At 40.5% G+C, this 19,336-nt stretch overlaps 1 protein-coding gene across 3 annotated transcripts in view; it reads right to left on the bottom strand.

Moving 5' to 3' along the window:
- Positions 1–5,805: 5,805 nt before the first annotated feature.
- PDLIM3 (PDZ and LIM domain 3) overlaps positions 5,806–19,336 on the bottom strand; it is a 32,350-nt gene continuing 18,819 nt past the window's right edge. Inside the window, exons 4-8 of one of the 3 annotated variants that reach the window (XM_008250698.4) lie at positions 16,754–16,821; positions 11,535–11,798; positions 9,871–9,998; positions 7,696–7,807; positions 5,806–6,521 (exon numbers count right to left, since the gene is read on the bottom strand). In XM_008250698.4, coding sequence (XP_008248920.1) covers positions 6,332–6,521; positions 7,696–7,807; positions 9,871–9,998; positions 11,535–11,798; positions 16,754–16,821 — 762 coding nt within the window. In that variant the 3' untranslated portion in view covers positions 5,806–6,331. Of the gene's footprint in view, positions 6,522–7,695; positions 7,808–9,870; positions 9,999–11,534; positions 11,799–16,753; positions 16,822–17,191; positions 17,380–19,336 lie in introns of all 3 variants that reach the window. The other 2 variants (XM_008250705.4, XM_008250702.4) reach the window with 2 other exon arrangements.

The raw sequence follows: 19,336 nt of genomic DNA on the forward strand, positions 1-19,336 counted from the left end.
TAGCATTGTTAGGAACACTCATGTATGAGTTTTATGTGGACCTATGTTTTCATTTTCTTTTGTATGTACTCATACTAGGTAGGGAAATGTCAGGTCATTTGGTAATCTTATGTTCAAGATTTTGAGAAATGATCAAACTGTTTTCCAGAACAGTTACATAGTTTTATGCAATTTTCCCCACATTCCTTAACATATGTTATATTTTTTTTAGTTTTTATTTAATGAGTGCATTTTTTCATAGATAAAACTTTAGGAATATAGTGCTTCTTTCCCCCAAACTGTTCCCCCCCAGCTCCCATCCCACCTCCATCTCCCATATCCTTCTTCATTATGGTTTATTTTTAGTATGACTTTATATACAGAGGACTAAGTCCTTGCTAAGCATAGACTTCAACAATTTGCACGCCCCCACACACAACATATAGAATACAGTTTGGGGAGAGAATTTGCAATCGATTCTTATATTACAATTCAATAGGGACAGAGATCCTACATGGGGAGCAAGTGCACAGTGACTACTCTTGCTCCTTTAACAACTAACACTCTTTTTATGACATCAGTAATCATCAGAGGCTCTTGCCATGGGCTGCCAAGGCTTGGAAGTCTTTTGTGACCATAGACTCCATCTGTATTTGGACACAGCCATAAGCAAATTGGATTTTCTCTCCTCCCTTCAGAGAATAGTGTATCCTTCTTTGATGACCTTTCTTTCCTCTGAGGTCTCACAGAGATCCTCCATGTAGGGTGTTTTTTGTCACAGAGTCTTGGCTTTCCATGCCTGAAATGCTCTCGCAGGTCTTTCAGCCCGACCAGGAAGCCTTAAGGGTTGATTCTGAGGTCAGAGTGTTATTTACAGTGAATGTCATTCTAGGAGTCTGCTGTGTGGACTGCTTCCCATGTTGGTCTTTCCTTCCTTTTTAATTCTATTATTTTTACCGGGTACTTGATGTTATTTATATCATCCCTTTTAAACTTAGACCGATCTATAACATATGTTATATTAATCTATCTTTTCAATTATAGTCATCCTAGTGAGAATGAAGTGCTATCTCATTGTGGTTTTGAGTTGTACTTATGATGCTGGGCACCTTTCTGTGTGGTTACTCGTCACATCATATAACTGTACATAGTGCAGACTCCTGCATGTGACATTGGTTGCACATCCTCAGTGCAATAATGAACCTCAGATATGTGCACACCTTGGTACATACAGACACATCTGATGAGTTATATCCACACCTGTGCTTTTTAATTTGAATTCTTCAGAAAATGAGGTGGAAGGGGAACTTTGTCTCGTGGGAAGAAATTCTCAAAGTCACAATATAATTTGCTTTTGGAGGAGAGGTAAATATCCTGTGTATTCTTATTCACTTAATCAGATGAATAATTGAAGAAATGAATGAATGAAGTAATTTTCACCCCCAAGTCAATATTGGTGTTTTATTTAATTTTAATTTAAAATATGTTCAAACAAGGGATTTATGATAGGGGTAACAATTAGGTTTTGGATATTGTATTATTCTTCAGCTAATGGATAATGGAATTTTCCTTTTGGCTCTCATAAGTTAAGGTGTGCCTTATTCAAATTAAAACATACTGTTAGACATTATTTGCACACTTAGGTCAAATTTTCAGGTATTTTTCAAAAGCTAATGCTTATGCTTGATTTTATGTCTTAAAATAAATTATATGACTAAAAATATGATAAAGCAGCCCCTTTTTTTAAACACAAGATTTATTTATTTACTTGAAAGTCAGAGTTAGAGAGTTCTTCCATCTACCTGTTTCACTTCCCAAATGGCCTCAACAACCATGGCTAGTCGAGGCCAAAGCCAGGAGTTAAGAGCTTCATCTGGGTCTCCTACGTGGTTGGCAGAGGCCCAAACACTTGGGCCAACTTCTGCTGCCAACTTCCCAGGCCATTAGTAGGGAGCTGTATCACAAGTGGAGCAGCTGGGAACCAGTACCCACATGGGATGCTGAACTCTGGAGGCTTACCCACTACACCACAACACTGGCCCCAAGCAACTACTTCAAAGAGATGCTTTGTTTTAAAGTGTACATTTCTAAGTATAGACAAAAGTATTCAAAAGCTTATCTTTTTCTGTCTAGACTTCAACATTTCTTACTGGGCAGGTGCCTCATAAGTCTTTATTTAGTGTTCTTTAAAATGAGTAGAGACCTAAGAGCATTATCTTGAAATAGTCACATAGGACAGAAAATTGCTTATTTACTTGAGTTATCTGCAAGTCCTTATTCTTCAATCTTTTTTTAAAAAAATTTTATGCTTAAGATACAGATGACACAGTGTAAGAAAAGAACATTTGGCCATAATGACATGATTTATTAAAGAGTAATGGTTATGAGTGGTAGTTTTTCTGAGGACTGAAATGAGATCTGTTTAATGGGCAACTTGACAAACTGGCAACTAGAGTTGTTAACAGAAGACAGCCAAAGCTCCTTTCTGCTTATCGTGGAGAGCTCCCAGGTTGAGCCCCTGAGAAACATTATCTCATGAAGAGATGAGTAAACTATGGGTCACTTTGGCCATTAAGCTTCATTCTTCTTTGTTTACTCAGGTGCAAAATTATGTGGTTACTAGAATTGTTGTCATCCAGTCAGTCACCCTATTGATAGAGTATAGCAACTCTATCCTGTGTTTACTTTGAACAAACAGCAATTTAGTTAATCATGAGTGCAAAGTTCATAGATGCCCAGATCGCCATCATAGTTGCATGGATTATTATTAGCTTTTAACTCTAAATCCAAACACAGTGACTAAATCTGTTTTCTGATAATATTATTTGGCATTCTTTGTTCATGGCCTGAATTCCTATAGAATTCCTGGTGTGAAGGACAAAAATGCTTGGATGGGGAAAATACTGTTTTCTTGTTTGTTTGCTATTTTAAAAAAAGTTTTAATTCCTCTTCATTTCAACACTGATGTTTTCATTCTGTACCTTATACATGTTAAAACAATTTTCATAAAACATTAATTTCTATTAATTTCATAGTAATCCTCTGTGATTATGCCAAAAGAATATTTTTTATTCAAAGTAATAAACATTTCATTTTGGGAGATGCTTCACAGCCTTAATCACACAGTGTAAGTTATCAAATTTAAGCTCTGTTCTTCCTAAATTTTAGATTAGAATTATACTTTTTTAACTACAAAAAGCTTTTTAAACATTTGAACTTAAGTAGTCCATCATGTACTTGACTACATAACATATAAAATATAATTTTAAGAATATACACAATGTATAATACAGTATCCAATGTGAAGATTGCTCAGGAGTCTTTCATTTTTGTCTTTTTGTCAGTATGGTACACATATTGTCAACTGTGCTTCTGTCTTTAATTCAGAGATTTGCCTCCCTGTTTCCAGTGATACCCAGCATACTCGCTAGGAAACGTCATCGAATGTGTGTGTCAGGGGGACAGGGAGACCTTGAGGTGAAGTGCTTCTCAGGGAGCTGCTTCTCAATCCTCCCTATCGTCACCCCACCTTTCTACTCCAGTCTAGAAATGCCTGATGCTGTCAGATCCCATCTTTTCAAGATTCTAGAGTAATCGGGTTGGTTTCAGTCTTTTCCATGGCAATGAAGACACTTCAAAGAGCTCTTGAAAAATGGAATTAAAAGGTGCTTATTTTGATTCAAAACCTTTTTAAAATCCATACATAAGAGGGGTCTTTAAGAGATTCATGGTAAATGCACATTATTACATAATTATGCATGAATTTAGAATTCTTTTGAAATTTGAAACTTCAGAATTGTATCAGAGGGCTCCAGCAGTCCCCACCTCCCCACCTCCCCATTCTGCTGACTTGCCAAGGTTTGTACTTGGAGGAGAAAGCTTCAAAACTTTCTGTGTGTCCCCAGTGAGGAGCATGGAAAGTAGATGAGAGAGGTAAGTCAAGGGCATTGCCGTGGGGCCACTTTGGAAGAGGCCAGGTAACTCCCAGCAGAATCTGCATGGCAGGCTGCCTGAGCTGGGGAGTGGTGGGGGTACACAGCGTTCAGAGCCGAGGTGCGAAGGATCTACGACTTCAGGGAGGCTGGGCCAAGAGTTTTGGAGGTGATAGTGGAGGCCGGGTTATTGCCTGGCTCCAACTATGTCAAGAAAACAGACCCCAAGGGAAACATGGATCTCAGCAGCGGCTACAAGCAGAACCTCTGGACAACAGCAGTTCATGCCTTTCTTGGGAGAGTTCCTAAATTGTCAGAGATGCCACCGGAGGAGGTGGTTGTGAGAAATGACCCCATGGTGTAATTTCCTAAGAGACTTACTTAGCTGAGTCTTCATGCAATCACGATACTAGGCCTCAGTAGCAAGTAGGAAGGAGGGTTGCAAAAACCCCAAGTAGGACAACTGCTGAGCTTGCTTTGCAAACAGAGCACCACTTGTTATCTTTGTAACCTTCAGTAATTTTGTAATCTGTAACCACCTCATGCCTGGTACACAGTGCACAATGCTCTCCCATCTCAGGTCCTGGAAGCCCTGCTGTAGTCACAGTGTAACTCCCTCCCTCCCTCCCCTGTCCTAAATCTGCCCAAACACACTCATCCCCTTTACCCCACCCTTTAGGCACCATGTCAAGTTTAGATTTTACCTCCCAAGTTGCTCAACCAACAAGGAACTGGGGAAAGGTACCTCAGTGTGGTAGGGTAAAAGGAGCTGAATTTCTAAGGGAGGTGTGCTCCCACCTGTGGGTCACTGCTCTTGAGACCAGGTAACAATAAATGCTTCACTTTCTGCTTCCTTCATGTTTCTGAATCCATCCTCTGGTGGGTAGGTGGTCTCAGGTGAACTTATTTCCCTCAATAGTAAACCATTGAGCACAGAGAAACAGCCCTGATGGATTCCGAACCTTCAGTTTAAATGAATATTTACCCAAAAGAGATGTTTAAGTTCAAAGAGCCTATGTCAAAGCAAAAGAAACTGTTTTAATTGGAAAGAGAATAAATTACTTTTTTTTTTTTTGACAGGCCAGAGTGGACAGTGAGAGAGAGAGACAGAGAGAAAGGTCTTCCTTTGCCGTTGGTTCACCCTCCAATGGCCACCGCGGCCGGCACACCGCGCAGATCCGAAGGCAGGAGCCAGGTGCTTCTCCTGGTCTCCCATGGGGTGCAGGGCCCAAGCACTTGGGCCATCCTCCACTGCACTCCCGGGCCACAGCAGAGAGCTGGCCTGGAAGAGGGGCAACAGGGACAGAATCCGGCGCCCCGACCGGGACTAGAACCTGGTGTGCCGGCGCCGCAAGGTGGAGGATTAGCCTAGTGAGCCGTGGCGCCGGCCTGAGAATAAATTACTTTTAACTAGCAAATTTAAACACCCATCCTATCAGCAGACAGTTCTGGTTCATAAGAAACTGTGAGTTAATAAAAACAAGAAGCCACATTTTTCCTAAAATATGTTAGTGTGTCAACGTATTTTTTTTTTATTTTTATTTTTTGACAGGCAGAGTGGACAGAGAGAAAGATAGACAAAGGTCTTCCTTTGCCGTTGGTTCACCCTCCAATGGCCGCCACAGCTGGCACGCTGTGCTGGTCCGAAGCCAGGAGCCAGGTGCCTCCCCTGGTCTCCTATGCGGCTGCAGGGCCCAAGGACCTGGGCCATCCTCCACTGCCCTCCCGGGCTGCAGCAGAGAGCTGGACCGGAAGAGGGGCAACCGGGACAGAAGCTGGCGCCGGCGCCGCAGGCAGAGGATTAACCTATTGAGCCGCGGTGCCGGCCGTGTCAACGTATTATTAAGACCTTCATTAGTGTTTCTCTTATCTGAATTCAGTGAATGCCACTTCGTTAGGTATTTAAAAAATGTATGTATTTATTACACTTGTTGCATTCAGTGGTATAATTACTTGAATAGGAGGAAACAGGAGAAATTCAGGCGCTGTCTCCCTGACATGCATTATAATAGAACACAGACAACAGCAGACTCCATTAGAATACAGTACTATTTGCTATTTACCACAATTGCCTAAATGAACTTGTCAAGGAAAGAGGATCAGACTCCCCTAAATGTTTGATGGTTATGATATAAATTGTGGAGTATGATATATAAAAATTTACCATTTTAAATGTCTTTATTGCTAGCCCCAAAGATAAAAAGAGTAGTAAAACACAGCTAAAGGCATGTTTTTGTGCTATAGCAGGAGTTTCTCTCCCGTTCACGCCCCTCCCCGCCCCCAATACACGATAAGATAAACGTCTAAAGGCCTCAGCTCTAGCTTTGCAGTTGATGGTTTGCACGTTCCTGCCCAACGCCGTTCTGTCTTCTTGCGCCCGTGTGCCGGGGTGCGTGCATGCGTGCTCCGCCTGCACAGGATTAAGCTTTGGGGTACAGAGTGACGGTGTCGTAGCCCTCTGGCGGCCTCGTGCGTGCTCTCGCGTGAGTTTCGCAGTACAGCTCCCCCTCCACGAAGAAGTAGCCCTTTTGTTTGAGGTTGAGGTTGCAATCCGCACACACGAAGCACTCGGGGTGCCGGTACTTATCCCGCGCCTTCACAACCGCACCGCTGTCGGGACACACAGGGAGAGAACATTCAGGTGACGCAGGTGTGGTCTCTCCCTTTCAGGACACAACCACCGCCCGCTGTGGAGTGCATGACGGTGGCACAAGGGTCCCAGATAGCCACAAGGAATCATTGCCTGCTTTCTGACGATGAAATGCGCATACTTTGACATTTTCACGTGAGTAGTTTACAGAAACATGGTAGGTTCCTACTTCATGAATGTTCCCCATGGCTTCCTTGAAAGAAGCAGGCATGATTTAGACTAAAGAAATCCTGGGCAGTACTCTGACTTGGCCAAAGCTGTGTGCACAGGGAAAAGTCCCGCTGTTGGCTTTTCTTGGTGGGGCCCAGCGTCTCTTCCACGGAGCTCAGAGAAAACACAGCAAAGAGTGTGATGGAATTGCCAGGCAGGCGGTGGCTATGCCTCTACTGCAAAAGTGTATTGGGATTTAGGAGCCAAAGTTGCTTTTGGTGACATCAACTACAATACTATATTTTATCAATGCCTTCTCTGCTCCCAAGCTCCCTGCCTGCCTTTTGCTGTCTCACATTCATCTAGCCAGGCCCATCTGCCTCTACCCTTTGGGGTTACTCTGGATAACTCGACACAGGCAGTGCCTCCAGAGTGAGCTAAAGGCAGGGGACAGAATGCAGTAGAGGCCCTGTGGGACGCATGTGCTTAAAACCCTCTCTGGTTCTCGTGAGGATTTGAGCTAGCTAGTGTGGCTATTAGGTGACTGTATTTTTAAACACTCTGTTTCAACATTGGCTAACAGGAAATTGGGTAAAGTTAATGTGTTTAATTATGCTGATGGCCCTGTAATTTGTTTCCCTGGACTTATACAGAAAAGAAAGTATTCAAAGACTAGACATTAGCAAAAGAAAGATTTTTTAGAATGAAGTTATGATTCTTCAAAATTACTTTTTTAATATACATTTAGGATTTTTTTTTCATGAGTATGCATTTGAAGTCACCAGCCAAGATGTCTGATTCACACTCTATATCCCTTTGGGGATTGGCCAAAATGTGCAACATATCATGGACATTATAGTTCAAGTTGATGAACAGAAGTTTGTTTTTTGTAATTGCCATTTCTATATTAAGTTTTAATGTGGAAGAAATAAAGAACTGCCACCAAGATTTAGAGTGTATTTCTGGATTAAAAATAAAACTTACACAATGCCACTTCCACACTTGTCACAGAATGGCATCTTCTGTCCACCGCCAGCACCACCATGGACTTTTGTAACTGGAGCTCTCACACTCCGGGTTCCAGCAGGACGGTCATCTGAAAAACACAGCGTCTCCATTTATGGCAAGGAACAGCTGGCTGGAGCTTGTACTTGGCTTCTATTTAAAGTGTGTGGTTTAACTCAAGGAATTCTTAAGTCGCTTCCACACTGTCATTTCAAAAGGAGCAGGACCAGTTCAAGCATAGACACTTTGTTGTGAAATAGAGCCTTACAAAGCATGAGTAATTAAAAAATTGGTTGTTGCTGTTAGAAAATGCTCAGAGGAACAGAGGGAAGTTTCCTTTTTTTTTTTTTTTTAAATTGTGTTAAAATATACACAACATAAACTCCACCTTTCATCCATGTGTTCATTCCCTGAATGCCCAGAAGCCCGTAACTTAATCTGGGTCTCCACACAGTGGCCAAGGCCCAACTACTTGAGTCATTACCTGTTGCCTCTCAGGGTGTGCATTAGCAGGAAGCTGGAGCTAAAGAGGAGGAGGAGCCAGGAATCAAACCCTGGCACTCCAGCGTGGGATATGAGCATTCCAAGTGGCATATTTTTAAAGACTTATTTATTTACTTGAAAGGCAGAGCTGGAGAGACGGAGAGAGAGAGACTCCTCCATCTGCTGGTTCACTCCCTGAATGGTTGTATGTAACAGCCAGGGTTGGGCTGGGCTGGAGCCAGGAGCTTTATCTGGGTCTCCTACATGCATGCAGGTGCTCAAGACCTGGGCCATCCTCTGCTGCCTTCCTAGGTGCATTTTCGAAGAACTGGTTTGGAAGTGACAGGCTCTAATCCCATTAGTGCCCATATGGGATGCAGGCAGTGGCTTTACCTACTAAGCCACAATGCTGACCCCTGCATGTGGCATCTTAATCGCTGTGCCAAAAAACCCATCCACTATAACGTAAAACTTATTTTACCTACTTATAAGTGTGCAATTCAGTGGAATTAAGTATATTCGCATGTTATGCAATCAGCCTCGATATTCATTTCCAGAAGGTTTTCATCATATCAAACAGAAGGTGAATCCCCACTAAAAAATAATTCCTTATTCCTCCCAGCCTTGATGGCTGGTAACCTCTTTTATACTTTCTGTTACTATGATTTACTTATTTTTGATATATAAATGAAATCATACAATATTTGTGTTCAGTTTCTTCCACTTAACATGGTAAGGTGCATCCATGTCATAGCATGTACCAGAATTTAATTCCTTTTCAAGGTTGTAAATTTGTATCACCTTTTGTTTATCTACTCACCTGTTGATGGGCATTTGGATTTTCCCTACCTTTTGGCTACTATGAATGATATGAATATTGGTATCTGTTTGAGTTCCCACTTTCAGTTCTCTGGGGGGTGTATATCTAGGAGTGAAATTTCTGGCTCATTTGTTAATTCTATGTTTAACTTTTTGAATAATCACTGTATTATTTTCCACAGTGGCTGTACCATTTTACTTTTTTTTATCAGAAATGTCCAAGAGTTCTCATGTCTCCAAAATTCTCACCAGCATTTGTTATTTTCCATTTTTTATAGTAGCAACCCTAATGGGATGTTTTGCATTTTGGTGTGATTTTTTTAAAGGATAGTATACATTTGGGGGAGTGGAAAAGCTGAGTGACATTGCAAAGCCTGAATACTGTACCTCCATTTCTATTTGTTGAATACAGCAAGCAATAGCTCCTTTGTCACTGAGTTACTGTGAGGAATAACTGATAATGTGTGCAAAGTGCTGAGCACAGAACTTGGAACATAGTAAGTGTTCATTATAGGTTTTTTTTTTTTTTTTTTTTTTTTTAGTAATTATGCCACCCTAAGGTTGGGGAGGGGAGACTGAGAAACTTTACAGTGCCCATTTAAAATACATCTCATGCATCAGCTGGGCTAGCCTGTGACCAGTATGGATCCAATTTGTCTTTGGTTTCAGTTAGTGGCTACTGGGACACGTCCTGGAAAATCCTTTCCTAAACATGGAGTCACCAAAAGCCTTTGTGCAAAGACTCATTTGATGACTGGTCAAAACTGGGTTTGAGCCTTTCCCAATATGTTCCACCCTCCCAGGAACCTGTATGGCGACACTTCCGCAGGACGGTGTTAAGCGGCTGCTCACCGGGCTCGCTCACTAAGTCCTGGAGCACTCGGAAAGAGCCTGACTGGCGGGGCCGCGTTGGCTCATTCTGGTTGTCATGGAGCATCCGGTACACGTCCGAGTTGGGGGGCACCGAGGCTGTGGATTCACTGAAACACAGGATGGCAGGCGGAGCATGGTCAGGAGCGTGGTGAGGGCCAGACCTCAATACACAGTCATCACCGTATCAATAGTAGCCCCTGCAGAGCCTTGGTCATTTCCCCTGACCCTCTGGTACCACGGAACACACGTCTTGCCTTCAAAATATCACTGAACAATAACCTCAGGAGTCACATCAGCACCTCTCCATTTGGGAAAGCACTTTGGAGAAAACTTTTAAGTGGTCCTTTTAAGAAACAAGGCTTGGGGCTGGTGAATATATAATTACAGATGGGAACATAAGTAAAGTTCCTTGGCAAAACACAATGCCTGTGTGATAGTGCAGGAGTGAACCCAGCTTGATCATAAAATTGTCAGTAAAATCCAGATTCATTTTTGATAGTAAACTAAAAGTACATGGTTTAATTTCGTGTTTAAGATGAATTGTTTTGTTAACTCCTGGAAGTAACACAGATATCATTGAACTTGTAAGATGAAGAGGTTCAGCCTGACAGTCTTTGACAGCACATCATGCATATACTTTAATAAACATGCACCCGTTTTGATGATGCTATATTTTTAAATAGCCACATTATAGTTAATTTATAATGATAATAACTTTAATTTGCATTCTACAAATATATTCATGATGAGCAATAAAAATGCCACTATAATACTACTTTATTATTTTATATCACTAACCACATTATCTAGAAAAGTTAATCCACACATTTTTATTTCCTATATCATATTTGAAAATAATCATCTTACATATATTAAGTTCTTTGCAAAATGATTTTGAGGCATATCGTCTTACTAGTTCAGTGTATTCAGTCTGAGATATCATTGGGATATTATTACATAGCAGTCTTCAGCCTCATAATACTTTATAAAAAAGTGATTATGTAACACTGAAAGAAGTAAAAAGATTTTATCCCATAATTAAAATTCTTACTTAACAAAAGCTTGATGGCAAAAGTATTCTTAACAAATACTCATAATAAAGAAGGAATTAGTCAAATAGATACCAATGGAAACTAAATATCGACATTAACAGCCTGAAATATTCACATATAAAACTTTTTGCCTGACAAACATTTTAAGTGGAAAAGTAATTACTTTCCCACAAGCTTCTATCAGAAGAGAGAAGAGGTATCGTTTCTGATAAAAACCCTCTGAACCCTATGATACTTTTCCTAATTTTTGACTCCCAAATGACAGACATGCTGGTTACTAGATTATAAATCACTTTTGTCAGTATTCTATCAGACATTGTAAATAAAATACATTGTAGCTTTCAAAGGTCATATGCCTTTGGTCCTTACATGAGTTGATTTTATTGCCATCTATTACATTAAGGTCAACTTAGATAATTCCTCAGATCACCTTTATCATCAGGTCTAGATATTTGCAATAAACTTTTAGCATTTTTTTAAAGCTCCATGTAACTTTCTTTCAATATTAAGACAATGTTAAAAGACACTGTAAAGCTGACGTTGCCCATGTGTTTAGTTAATATGCCCATGGTTCAAAAAGATTCGTATTACCTCATTGAGGGTGCTTCCCCTAGAGCTGTTGAAACCTGACCCTGCAGTGTTTCCATAATATTGTCATCTGAGTACAACTGCATAGGTGTATTAAACTGAGCATGTACGATCTTCACACCAGGAAGTTCCATTTCCAAAGGAATGTTAGGGGCCATCTTAGCAGCAACTTTCAAGTCACCTGGGCAAATAGTACTAAGAGTACTGACAGAAGAGGGGGTGCTACGTCCACTGCCGCCGTCAATTCCGGAGGGCGTACTGCATCCACTGTGTTAATGACCACATTACACACAGATGACACGAGGAACCCGAAGGTGGGAAGAGTGCAGAGAACAAGGACAGAGAGGTTAAAAGGAATTGAAGACCAGAAGTGAGGGGTGAATGCTAGCAAACTAATGCAAAATGTTTATTTCTGGCCAGAACTTATTTTAGAAAGGGAAGATCTTTAAAAATTTATGATTGAAAAAAGCTTAATAAAATTGAAAAGTATAGGTGACTGCATTTTTTGGCTCTGTTCTATGAAGTGATGTGTAAGTTGAGGAATCCATGTACAAAAATTTGTATAGGAAGTAAGTTGAAAAGGTGAAACTAATCTTTTTAAAAATAGGCCATCTCATTTTAAAGTTGACAATATTGTAGACAAATGATACAGGGACATTGGCTGGATATCATTTTACGTTCCTAAAGTACAATATTTAAGATGAAGATATTAATGAATAATCTTTGAGGAAATAGTAACTGTGCAGCATGAAGATAAGCAGGTTTCAGTAACACAGTTGAACTTTACTTGGATAATAAATGACAACTTATAGGAGAAATGGTTTAGATGTTTTAAGACTATTTTGTAACATTTTATTGTTATTTCAATATTTTGTATTTTTCATTTGGTGAAAAATAACTTTAATAAACTGTTCAATGGCTTAACACAGGATCTAGAAATAGCCAATAAATGCTTGTCACCTCAAAATTAATGATTACAGGACAAATAAGATGGTCTCAGAGTCTTTGGCTCTTACCCTAAGGCTAAGATATATTTCTTTTACACATAGCTATTTCATGTAAAATTTCAGAAGCATGCATATATTTCCATGTATATTTCTCATTTTATTTTAAAGACAAGTTTAAGGGACTTATTAAAACATCAGAAAGGCCAATCATGCGAATTTAAGATATCGAGAAATTTCACATTCTCCACGAAACAATAGGAAGAAGTCACACCTGACATGCGAGTAACTAGAAAGTCATTTTTCTATTGTGCACTTTCAGTGCTGCAAAGGAATATATTAAGCAACTTTTTAAAAAAGCACAGCCATTTAAAACAAAGCAAAATAAATATTAGGATTAATGTCAATATCTATCATCCCTGCCAATCAGCGCTACTGTAAATAAAAGAGAAAATGGATTTATAAGGTGTGTTTACCTTGAAGTCAGTATTCTCAGGTCTCAAGTATGGTCCCATACCTACATTTACTTTCTAGGGCTCTTAATGCTAACGTCAATTCCATTTGGAGGGAAAAACACATAGTGACATTAGCAGTGATTTTTTTTTTTTTTTACTGCATCAGCATTGCAGCTTGATTAATTTAGATAGCTGATGTTGACAATAGGATTTTTTTTTTGTTTTAAATTTATTTGACAGATAGAGTTAGACAGTGAAGGAGAGAGACAGAGAGAAAGGTCTTCTTTCCGTTGGTTCACCTCCCAAATGGCCGCTACGGCCAGAGCTACGCCAATCCGAAGCCAGGAGCCAGGTACTTCTTCCTGGTCTCCCACGCGGGTGCAGGTGCCCAAGCACTTGGGCCATCCTCCACTGCCTTCCCTGGCGAAAGCAGAGAGCTGGACTGGAAGAGGATCAACTGGGACAGAATCTGGCTCCCCGACTGGTACTAGAACACCGGGGTGCCAGCGCCGCAGGCAGAGGATTAGCCTAGTGAGCCGTGGCGCCAGCCGTGAACTAGCATTTGTAACTACACTGACTCCTGTTTGTGCCAGTGGCCATTAGATAAACTATTATAAATTTAATATGCTTTACTTATGGTAACTTTGAAATAAATATTATATAATTGAAATATTCACAGAATTGAAAACCTGGGACTTATAAAGCAAGAATTGTGTCTTCTATTTCCTAATTCCCTTATCATTTTATTTAGGGGACCATGTGTACAAAATCATTGGGAAAGAAGCCCTACACCAATAAGAATGATCATTTATAATTTTCTAGAATAATTTTTAAAGATCCCTTGAACTGATGCTTTAAAATAAAATGATTTTCTTGGACTCCAGTCCCTGTGGGTATCATCCTGAGTCATCATGGCTGATTCCTGATGACCTGGACATGCAGGTACTAAAGAGATTTCCAGAGGGTGACTCAATGACTTGTCAAAGACCAATCATGAGGTTGGTGATGCACTTCAACTCACATAGGTCATCTGACAAAGAACTAACTTCCTTGGAGTGTGTACAGACTTTCTGGGGCATGTTTCTGGAAGCAACCTGAGCAAAAAACCACTCTCAGGCTTGTATTTTATTTTTTAGATCTTAAAATATTTTGTATATATTTTAATTGTAGGTTTTACATTTTACATATTTTAAAGTTTACATGTTTGATTTTTTTAAATGTTTCAACTATGATGAAATAATTAAAAGAACCACAGATAGTAGTAAAACTCCAGGGAGATGAACATATTAAAAATTTAGCATGAGCAATTTACTTCTGATCAAAGAAATTGTTCACTGATTGTATAATGACTGCTTGGCATGTAGCCACTCAAAATTACACTTTGATAAAGAATTGTTTTGTAAGAAGTTGTGAAGCTAGAGCAAATAGTGAGAGGCACAGATAGAGGCGTCCTTATAATACTACCAGATCTGTGTACTGGAGATGGATTTTTAAGCAAATCCTCTCCTTTGTGATCCTTCCCTCCACCAAATTATTCTACATTAAAAGGTACCTTCAAATAACAAAAATTATTAGTGGCTTTTCGTTATTAACACATTTAAATTTAAATGAAAACATAAAACAAAGGGATTATATACTTGGGTCTCTGGATTTTTATAAAATTAAATGTGTTATAAGTCTTGATCAAAGGCAGAATATCTAATGTGTCATTTTTTTCAAGCCTTCCGAAGTCCTGTGGCTGGAGTTGGACTTACAATCAGGTTAACTTCAAAAGAATGCAAGTAGGGGCAGGTGCTGTGGCACAGCAGGTGAAAACAGCTGCTTGCATCCCATATTGGAGTGCCTGTTTGAATCTTAGCTCCTTCCCTCTGATGCAGCTTCCTGCTTATCCACCCTGGGAGGTAGCAGATGAGGGCTCAAGGGCTTTGGGCCATTGCCACCTGCAGGGGAGACCTGGATGGACTTCCTGGCTCCTGACTTCAACCTGGCTGTTGTGGCAGTTGCGGAGTAAACCAGTTGGTGGAAGAAACTCATATTCGTTCTTTTTCTCTTTCTCTGTCTTCTCTTTCTGTCCCCTTCTCTCTGCTCTTTAAGTAAATAAAAATAAACATAAAAATGAATCCACATATATTAATTCTACTGTGCTTCTTTGGAAAGTTGTATATATTTGTAATTCAACAGTTAAATAGCATTCTAACTTTTAATCTGGGGTTATGTTATTGGGGTGGTGTGGGTGGGGTTGTGGGTTATGCTATTGAAAATGGAGAAACAGGGAAGAACTTTGGAGCGAAGCAAAATGGGAACAAAGGGGACAAACCAAGAAGAACTGTGCAGGCTCACAGGGATGAAGGAGAGAGAATGGCTCTTCATTCTTCTTGTCACTCAGGAAATATTAACAGGTACCCTTAGGATTTTTTTCTTTTATCAGTTGGACGTTTATTGAACATTTATTCTGCCCAGCTTCATTTCTAGGAGGTGAGGATATAATATGGATCCAGGTGGTCTAGGACCCTGTAGACACGGAGCTTACATTCTTGTGGGAAAGATGTATTTGGTAGTCATTGCCTTGTTAGCATCTTTCCCCCCTCTCCTATTCTAGTGCTTCTTCCTGGGTCTGATATCATAAACATTGTCTGGTTTATTGAGACATAACCTGGTCCTGCCTCTAGCTTACTGAAACACTTGCAGATGGAAATCATATATCATAAATCATGCACCAAGTGATGATTGCTTGGCAAGAGTTGTAAGCTCAGGCATTTCTAGTGGCCAGGAGGGTCATATATATATATATATGAGAATGGGCCAGGTATCATACACTTAGGAGTTACAGGTATGCTGAACAGCTGTTGAGTTCTGTCCTATCTAAAGGCATATTAATTCTTTTTTTCAATTAAAGAGGATTCATTAAAACCTGCCTGTAACTTGAATCCATGTATGGGTCACCAGGTTGGTACACCTGATGTAGATCATTCAATGTTGCTAACTTGTTAGGATCAATCAATCCAATGCCAACATCACAGGGATGGGTTTGAGATTTCCTGAACTCACTATTTTCTGATGCAGGGACACAAGGCATTAGTTTCTTTCACCCTTTGGGTTGGAGTTCAATCCCTAGAGAAGGTATCTGAAAGCATGAGGAAGTATCTTTTTATTATCCTGATTTGTTCAATACTGTCCATGAGGGTAACCAAGATGTCTTCCTTCCTCCTAACTCTTACTTTGTACTTATTTTAGCCCAAATGAAAAAGTTGCTTTTCAAGTGGACTCTCTTCCATTGCAGGATCCATAATAATGCAAATTTACTTTTGTCAAACAGCTAGCACTAGTAGAATCTGAAGGTGCAATGAGAAACAGGTACTGGGGTGGGAAGACCAGAGCCTGTTAAAAGGCTAAAGTGACATCAGCTTTGCCACGTGTTTCACATGTGTGCCCTGTCTGTTTCCTTACTCCTGACCTCAGCTGGGATTCCATTTCATTCCTGCTGGCTGGGCTTTCCTGACCTGGGACAGAGTGCATCTGTGTGACTCAAATATCACGGTGCTCTGGATAGGCTCCTCAGAGCAGCAGGGTATGAGTTATAAATATACATGGTGATCGCCTAACATTTCACAGCTCTGTGATCTTGTCAATATTTACTCTCAGGGATAGAGGTTAGTTGGCTGCTATTCTCTGCTAAGCAGATTTGTTCCTTTTTGCTTTTGAAATATATTGCACAATGAGAAAAGTCCACTCCAAACATCTAAAAGTTAATTTTTCTTGGTGATTAGCAAGCACTGATTAGAGAAGCATGCATTCCAAACTTGACAATCTCAGAGTTTATGACCTGCTTCGGCCTGGGATTATGAAAGGTTTGGGCCGAATATTGTGCTTGTGTTCAAAGTAGTTCACATCCTGTAAAAACAAAGGGTTAAAAGAGTCCCTCAGTGGAACATGAATTTTGTAGGTAAAATGAAATGAACAGTAATTATACGGAGAGGATTGTTTACCACCATGTATTGAGACTACTAACACGGGTGGTGGCAGAACCACAGTGATTTCTTCCTTTCAACCATGTATTCACCAAGTGTTCAGGCACTGGCTGATTTGGCTTCAGAACAATTAGAACCATGGTTTAGATGCATGTCTTTAAAAGAAAAATCTGATAGTGCCTTCAGGAAATAACAAAACAACAAGAGCTGGACTTGGGAAAGGAAAAGAAACTGTGCTGTCATTGTCTCATTGTCAAGAACACTGTGGCCAGAATGGAGAATCCAATACTTACTTTTGTGGTGAGCTAGGAATGAGACCCCGCAGCTGTCCATGGAGTGCATCTTGGATATTGCTAGTTGAATAGAGCCCAATGGGTGAGTTATAGGAAGCGCTCACTACCTGTCTTTTGTCATCAATGTTTGCTGCTGCAACAAAAGGCTGGGCCCTTCTGTTGTGCGCGGTACCAATGGGTCTGAATTCCTGTACAGTGGCAGACAAAACACACAGAGCCAGAGTGCACAACAGAGCCATTAATGAGCGAAATCAACAGCCTCGTTATTGTTAATACAGGCATCTTTACCCACTACGAGATTAATGCAGGGGTTAAAGGAGCAGTTATGCATCAACCTTTCTATGATTTCTTCTCAAGTTTACATGTGCTTTGTTCATCTGCCAAATGTCAAGGTGCAAAGGAATTCACCGGATTTTAAATGTTATAAAATAATTCAAGCATGGTCTCTCATCTGTCTCCTACTGAATTCTTTGTCTTGAGCCTTTAAGAAAATCTAATGACATGTTTGAATTTGAAAATTCTGTGTCAGAAATAAGATTTTTGGCATAGAAAAATTATTCTTAACATAAGTAGAGCTTACACATAATTTTCCTTTTATGGCTTAATAAACTCCCCACTCATTTTAAGAAATGGGGAATTAAACATTCAAGAGAATGAGCATTTATGAATAACTTTACTGAGTCATTTTAACTAACCTGGGTAAAATCTTGTTATTTTTTTAAAACATATAAGAGGCCGGCGCCGCGGCTCACTAGGCTAATCCTCCGCCTTGCGGCGCCGGCACACCAGGTTCTAGTCCCGGTCGGGGCACCGGATTCTGTCCCGGTTGCCCCTCTTCCAGGCCAGCCCTCTGCTGTGGCCAGGGAGTGCAGTGGAGGATGGCCCAGGTGCTTGGGCCCTGCACCCCATGGGAGACCAGGAAAAGCACCTGGCTCCTGGCTCCTGCCATCGGATCAGCGCGGTGCACTGGCCGCAGCGCGCCGGCCGCGGCGGCCATTGGAGGGTGAACCAACGGCAAAAGGAAGACCTTTCTCTCTGTCTCTCTCTCTCACTGTCCACTCTGCCTGCCAAAAAAAAAAAACAAAAAACAAAAAACAACAAAAAAAAAAAAACAAAAAAAACATATAAAAAACATATAAGAAAAAACCCAAACTCTTAATTTGGATTATGCTAGCACCTTAATAATTAGGAAAATAGTGCAAACTAGAAGGCATTTTATGAAAGCAGGATTATGTGGAAGCCCTTCCTTTTTATTGTGATGGTCTCGTGCTGTGTGTTTAAAGAGCTCTTCATGCTTATTCAGTTTCACAAAGTTTGACTTTTTATCCTAAGCAACAGAAGAAAACCAAAAGGGAATGCAAAAGTACATGTGCTGAATTCCATGTTATGCCATATTTATACCCTGCTTTCAACAAAAACAGTATGGGGACCAGCACTGTGGCACAGCAGGTTATCTTCAGTGCTGGCATCTCATATGGTTACCAGTTCTAGTCCTGGCTGCTCCACTTCCAATCTAGCTCCCTGCTAATGTGCCTGGGAAGGCAACAGAAGATGGAACAAGTGCTGGTGTGCCTGCACCCACGTGGGAGACCTGGATGAAGCTCCTGGCTCCCGGCTTTGACCTGGTCCAGCACTGGCTGTTGTGACCATCTAGGAAGTCAACCAGTGGATGGAAGAGCTCTCCTCTCTCTCTCTCTTTCTCTCTCTAATTCTGACTTTCAATATAAATAAATAAGTCTTTTTTTTAAAAGTACATGTGTGCTGTTTCTCTTTACAGACTCTTCTATTTGGCAGACTTAGTGAGGTAACCCTTGATAACATCATTTTCATTCACACATCCATGTCAATTTCATTTACTTTTGTACCTGTGCCACCATATGTATTCTCTTGAAATAATACTGAAAGAAGTCATTGTCATTAACAAATGAAAAGATCCTGTAACATTCTTGCTTATGTCATGTTTTTCTTCTTTTCGTACAGATGAGTCAGCGGTGGCATGGGGATTTCTGTTAGAAAAGAGACTGTCAGAGATGAATAATGATGGGAGGAGGTATGGGAGGGTCTGCTTCTCTTAGAACCAGAGGTTTGCATGGAGATTCTTGTCCTGTGAACATGAACAACTTCCTGTAGAGACTCAGGCTGCAA

The sequence above is a fragment of the Oryctolagus cuniculus genome, chromosome 2 (genome assembly GCF_964237555.1).
Source record: "Oryctolagus cuniculus chromosome 2, mOryCun1.1, whole genome shotgun sequence".
Classification (NCBI taxonomy): Eukaryota; Metazoa; Chordata; class Mammalia; order Lagomorpha; family Leporidae; genus Oryctolagus; species Oryctolagus cuniculus.